Source organism: Lactuca saligna, chromosome 5, assembly GCF_052625555.1.
Source record: "Lactuca saligna cultivar CGN05327 chromosome 5, ASM5262555v1, whole genome shotgun sequence".
NCBI lineage: Eukaryota > Viridiplantae > Streptophyta > Magnoliopsida > Asterales > Asteraceae > Lactuca > Lactuca saligna.
The window spans coordinates 212,195,046-212,201,740 of NC_136421.1; the positions used below are offsets into that span (position 1 = coordinate 212,195,046).

At 30.2% G+C, this 6,695-nt stretch overlaps 1 protein-coding gene across 2 annotated transcripts; it reads right to left on the bottom strand.

Moving 5' to 3' along the window:
• Positions 1 to 569: 569 nt before the first annotated feature.
• Positions 570 to 2,738, bottom strand: LOC144998847 (Mitochondrial ATP synthase subunit G protein). Of its 2 annotated transcripts, none has more exons than XM_078958578.1 (3): positions 2,580 to 2,738; positions 1,162 to 1,348; positions 570 to 1,062 (listed from the first exon to the last, which is right to left on the bottom strand). In XM_078958578.1, the coding sequence occupies exons 2-3, from the start codon at positions 1,341 to 1,343 to the stop codon at positions 876 to 878; spliced, it is 369 nt and encodes a 122-aa protein (XP_078814704.1). In that variant the 5' UTR covers positions 1,344 to 1,348; positions 2,580 to 2,738; the 3' UTR covers positions 570 to 875. The 2 variants fall into 2 exon arrangements, with proteins under 2 accessions (XP_078814704.1, XP_078814705.1); XM_078958579.1 differs by having other exon boundaries at positions 1,162 to 1,361; positions 2,580 to 2,735.
• Between the last annotated feature and the right edge of the window lie 3,957 nt (positions 2,739 to 6,695).

The following is a 6,695-nucleotide window of genomic DNA, read 5'->3' on the forward strand; positions in this document are numbered from 1 at the left end:
TTTCCAAAAAAAGTTAAATTTGTTGGACAATGAAACTATCTTGGAGCAAATTCATAAAATCACATTGAGATGATTGTCAGGCTTGCAGTTTTTATGGTTTGGTGGGGTATTTTAATTGAGATTCATGGTTTTTGGATTTTAAAACAATACAAATATGTAAACAAATTGAGGAAGAGAAGAATGATATGAAAATATTGTTGAATGTAAAAGAAATTCAAAATTCAAAATTCAAAAAAATAACCACTGAACGACTAGTCAACTGAGTCAAACACCCAAAACCTTTGATTGCCCATTGTTCTTCGCCGTAGCCACCACAACCCACCACGAACACAAGCAACAACAAACAGCCAGGGTGGTGTTCGTGCTTGTGGTTCTAGTGAGGGCAACGAAGCCCCCATTGAGGGTACTCCAAAGGGCCTAATAGTATTTGATAAATTGTCTCAACTCTCAAGTGTGCTACTTTTGGGTTAACTTATAAGTACAAGTACACAACAATGATACTCGATGTTATTTAAATTAAAAAGATTCAAGGCGCATTTTTTTCCTATCAAACAATATTATGCAAAGAGTAAAAAAAACAATATCACCCTGCAAACAAGATAAAACAATTCCAGTCATTCTTCTGCAAAACACTTGTGAATCAAACTAACAAAGTCATCATCCTAAATTGCAGATTATTAATGCAAATGCAACCAAATTACAACTGATTTCTCTCAGCTTTCAAAATTTCCAAGAAAGAATGTAGAAGTAGCACTAGTAGTAGTATCATTACACAAGTCCCATGAACGAAACCATGACATAGAAAAGCCTTGCAAGTTTTTAAAAAAGCTTTTTCTTTTTATGTGTGTTTTTTTTTTCCCTTTTAAAAAAAAAACTCAAACATGGTAACCAGTGATTGTGAAACCCCTTCCAACAATCTCACCAGCACAAAACCATGCAAAACATTCAATCCCAAACAATGCAGCAATCCCAACTTGTTCCACATGCAAATCTTGTTTATTCTTCCACAGATTCTTCACATGATCAACCTCTTTCCATAATGACTCGTTTCGGCTAGGGAGGCTGTAGAAATAGAAATAGAAACAACAATTAACAACCAACTTTCATTTACTTGTTTATTAATTACCATAACATATACGAAACTGAAACATAGTTTTTAACCTTGCAAGGCGAGTGTAGAACAGCTGTTTGGACAACTCATTGCATTTTTCAACAGTTGCTGGCTCCTGAACAAACTGCTTATTCTGATCCATCAGTTGCTTGTAGTAAGCACTTCCATGTTTTGACAAAAACTGTGATGCTTGACTTGCCTTTGATTGCAATTGCTTCAGTTTTGATGCCATCTTATCTGCAATTTATGCCTTTTAGCATCATCCAAACATGAGATAAAACTAAAAGATTCATCTTCTGGAAGTTTAGAAAGGGGAATCCAGTTTAGTGGATGAGTACAAAATCGATGTTGTATAGTTTTTTTAATTATGACTGAATGGAGATAGACAGATAGTAACTTTTTTTCTATCTGATTTGTGGTTTATCTTTGCTATTGTTTTTACAAAAATGTGTTGTATCTTTTACAGTTTCGGATGTGTGTTTTTTATATGTTGTGACTTCTGTATCATTTTGTTATTCAGCAAAGTTTTGTGTGGTGTATGATGTATCTTCTTAATTATGTTCTGAAGTCGGTGTGACTGACTGTATGCAGCCATGCAGGTATGTATTTATGACTTTATGTTCAATTTATATCCAATTTATGTTCTGTGTTTCACTGTTGTGTTAGATTGTGACTTTATGTTTATGTTCAGTTCATTTACTGATTGTTATGTCAGACTGTAATTGTATCAGTCTGTCTGTATCTATTTATGTGCTCAATTTATATTCTGCTTTTTCTGTCTGTTAGAAAGAGGTGCCTTTTATGCTGTTTGAATTTGATTACAAACTTGACGTGTGTTTTTGATAGTTAATAAGTTATTTGTTTGGTGTTTTATTTTTTATAAGATATATAACTTTCATCTCCAACCCAACTCTAAAAAAAAGAGTGTACAAATAAAGTGCAGTTGGGGATGGTATTAATTTACACTTTTAGATTGTAAATATTCATTTCTGTATTTATAGAGTGCAAATAGAGTTGAGTTGGAGCCTTACTCTGTTTAAGAAACTATAGATAGAATGAAAGGGCAAAAATAGAGTGGGGTTGGAGATGTTCATGTGCCTTGGTTCGAGGCTGAGGGTCGATTCCGTTCTTTAAACCTTAGGCTAATTCCATTAAAACCGTGTTCAACTGGTCAATCCAGCTTCGAACACAAATCGAGTTTAAAATTCACAGTGGAAATTGACTACAATCAAAAACCCTAAAACGCTAGCCACTAACCATAAATCGTCAATTCAATATAATACAGATTCAGAGGCAGACAATGTTCACACGACAAACAATTATAAAAACTACATATCATGAAAATACGAGACATCGCAGCAACAGATCTAAACAAATCGAATCGGAAAACCCAACAAAACATAAACCTGAAAAGGCGAGAAGTGAAGTGATAAACAATCAGACGATGAACGAAAGAATTATTGATTACCTCGGATCCAAATCTGGTGAGAGCAAAGCCGATCTGAGGCCTTAGCTTCTCTAGCCGATCACCGGTTACCGCCTCCGCGAGAGAAGCTTTGGACTTGTGCGAGAGGAGAGAAAAAGGTCGTGTCGTGGGATATATTATCTCATACTGATTTTAACCTCGATTTTACTATTACTAAGTGGGAAGTGGGTGTTCTTAAATTTATTTATTAATTTATCGGATTTAAAAAACTAATAACTAGTTTTTCAATAATTTTATAACTTTATTATACATATTTAGTTTTATAAATTTATTTTACAAATCAATCAAAAAATAAACATAAATATTTTTCTAAAAGAAATGAATGATACTGTATAAAAAAATATTTTATAAAATTTAATATAAAAAAATATAAAACAATATTATATTTTTTTCTCATTTCTATATAAATAGCTTCAATAACATTATTGTAATTAAATTTTTATTTATAAATTTGTCATAAATATCATTATTCTATCACCGAGACTTTTTCTTTTAGTATTGCATTTTTTTTATTAAAAATTGTTTATAATAGAAAAAATTGTAATAAATCTAAGTTCAAAAAAAAGATATAAGTGTGTTTTTTAAATTAGAAGATGTCTTAACAGGATTGAAGACTCTGGTCCATATCTACGTCAAAAAAATGACGCGCATATATTTTTAGGTCTGCAGTCTTCAAAAAAACAAACAACCTATAAAATCTAATGTCTATATGCGTTCTACTCCGTACAGATAAAAGAGGCTAAGAAGAGCTGTTGAAAAAAAAACAAACAACATTATATTGATTCATGTTGATAATAAAATGAGTATTTATAAAAAATATATATATATTTGGATTAGTTTATGTAGTAGGAAAAAAATCAATAAGCTAATAAGTTGTTTTTTAAAAATCGTTTTTCTTAGCTTAAAGGTATTTTAAGGTAATATTTTTTACAACTAAAAAAGTCATAAGGAATTTAAAAAAGTCATAAGTTCTAACTTCTTAAAATCTCTTTTTGGTAGGGTTAAAAAGAAGTTAAAATATATATATATATATATATATATATATATATATATATATATATATATATATATATATATATATATATATATATATACTAGCTGTTACCCGTACACAGCGGCGGGACAAATAGCTTCTTTCAACGATATTTTTTTAAAGAAAAATGTTATGTTCCAAAAGAAAGTTCATGTCGTGGGTGAGAGGAAGGGCGGTAGTCGTGATAGTGGTTGATTGAAGGCGAAAGGAGGCAGAGCGGCTGTGGTGGTGGTGGTTATATTGTCTTGGTTACTGGTTAGGGTTCTTCGAGAGAGTGTGCGTATATTTCTTACTTTGAATGGATTACGAAGATAGATATTATGAGATTGTTTGTTACCAATGTGAGAGAAGAGATCCTCTATAAATTGTTGACATTGACCGCTTCAAATGGTTGAAGTGTTGAGATTGACGGGTTCAATTTGCAAATGAATTCTTCTATTAATTTGATACGAGATTTTTAAGGGATAAAAGATATGGTTAAAGTTTTAATATTATTATATTATAAATGGGTTGTACTTCAAGCTTAATAGTTTGGACGTCTTAAAAAAATAATATTAGTATATTCAATCTATTTATAGAAATAGTTAGATTTCTTTTATAAGTAGTAAAGATAAAGATATATATATATATATATATATATATATATATATATATATATATATATATATATATATCTTTTTGCCAAACCTTTTGACTTATTAACTTTTCAAAAAGCTAAGAAATCAATAAGTTGTTTTGAGATGAAATCTCAAACACCCTCTAAAAATATTATTGGGTATTTCAAAAGTCATTTTTAAATGACAATAAGTTAAAAATGTGTTTATGTATTTCAAAAGTCATTTTCAAATAACTTTTTGGTTAGGAAAAAAAATGGGATAAAGACAAAATTGCACCATAGTCATTGTGGTTAGCTGAAAATTATCAATTTAGTTTAAAAATGTTTGGACTAACAATAAAGGTCAAAAGTTTTTATTATATTGCGAGTTTGATCCAACTTGTTATAAAAAATTTTAAAATGACAATTTTGACCTCTAAATTTTCTTTTTCTATTTTTTCTCTTTTTATTTTTTTATTTTTGTACTTATAAGAAAAACAAAAATAAAACACTACACCCTCCCCACTCACACACACACTCTCTTTTTCTTTCTCTCTCTCTCTTTCTCTCTCTCTCTCTCTCTCTCTCTATATATATATATATATATATATATATATATATATATATATATATATATATATAATAACCCAACAAAAAAAATAGAAAAAATAAACATAATCAAAATAGAAAAACTACAATCAAATAAATAAGAACATTGGGTAGTTGAATATAGAAATAAAAATGTTACATAAATATATATATTTAAATCAAAAGAAAAAACTAACATTCATCTAATTTGCTCAAACAAAAAAATCTATATCCGTTTTTTGAATTTTCTTTTTTTATTTAACATCATTCAACCATAGAAATTTGATGACAATTCTTCACTAACCTGCAATCAAAATGTTTTTCTTGAAAAAGAAGAATTAGTCCATACAATCTTGTTGAAAAGGTTCAGAAGACCTCCATAATCAACCTTTGGGTCTAGAGTTTTCCAAACTACACCCAAACTAGATAAAGGGACTAAAAACAACCTGTAGTCCTTGATCTATCGTACTAAAATCATAAAACAATGAACTTGAATACTCATAGGGTTCTAAAATAAGGAAAAGAAGGTTACTAGTTGTTGGAAAGGACTGGAACAACACCTTCTTGCACCCAAAACACCTTTAAGCTACACTAAAGGAAAGAAAATCACATAAGAGATCAAGATGAGGCAATGGTTTGCATGTAAACGTTTCTCTGAGATGGAAGCTGAGGGAATGATGAAACCCTAGGGGTTTATGTCATTAAATAGACCTAAAAATCGATACATGTATGGTTTGGCCTAACAGACTCGTCGAGCTATGAGCCTCATTAAAGGTCACTTTAAGACTCCCCACACCGTCATACCGCAAGTCAAGGAAAATCACAAAAACCTTAAAATCCATCAATGCAAAACTTGAAATTACTAATTAGGAAACAACAAACAACAATACAAATCTTTTACAGAAAGAAAAAATGGTTTTCCGATCAACATCTCAAACATAGTACACCCAAATTGCCCAAACATTAGAAACAGGCTCTTAAACACCATTAATAACAAGTTTAGGTGATAAGTACATAAAGATGCCTCTTCATTAAGGACCTAACTTGTTATTTGTGCTTTGTTTTGCTCATTTTTCCAATCCTAAATCCCAAATTTTAGTAGTGAAACCATCTCTTGCATTTACTATAAGCATTATATTTTCACGTCTTAGGTCACAATGAACGTACCCTTTCTTGTGAATATAAGTTAATGGACGTAGAATTGACCTAATGTAGTGTTTAAAATCAATTTCTGGGAAGCTTTAATTAGATTTCTTGAATAGGTTAGCTAGGGTTCTACAAGAGAATATGAAGCCAAGAGAGGTAGGGAGGTTTAATTAGGGAGTGTAAAATTTTCAAAGCGCTTGGGTCGTCGGTGGTAGGAAAAGAAGGTAGAGTGAGGTGGTGGTTTTTTGGGTTTGGGTGGTGCAGAGATCAAAAAGGCTAGAAGAAATAGAAATAAGAGAAGAAATGATTGGGGTGGGGTGCGAGGTGGGTTGAGTTGAGTTGAGGTGTGTTTTTTTATTTTCTATTTTATTTTATTTTATTTTATTTTAAATTTTGATTTATTGAAAATTATAAATAGGTTAAAGAAAAAAGAAAAAAAATAGAATATAGTGGTCTTTATACGTCTTGTTGACTTTTAAAAGTTTGGAACGAAAATACAAACTTAGACCACGACCAAAACTGTAACTTACTCTACATCAAACTACCAGTTTTCCCTGCTTTTAACATCTTATGTTAAACTTAGATTTAAACGTAACGACATATATACTTGCTATTTCTTTTACCATTTTATGAATAGACAAATTGATGAAATTGTTTTATTATAATTATAATAATAAAAAAATGTATTCGATGAATCTATTAATAGTGTAAGTTTTATTCTCATAGTTTGCACAAA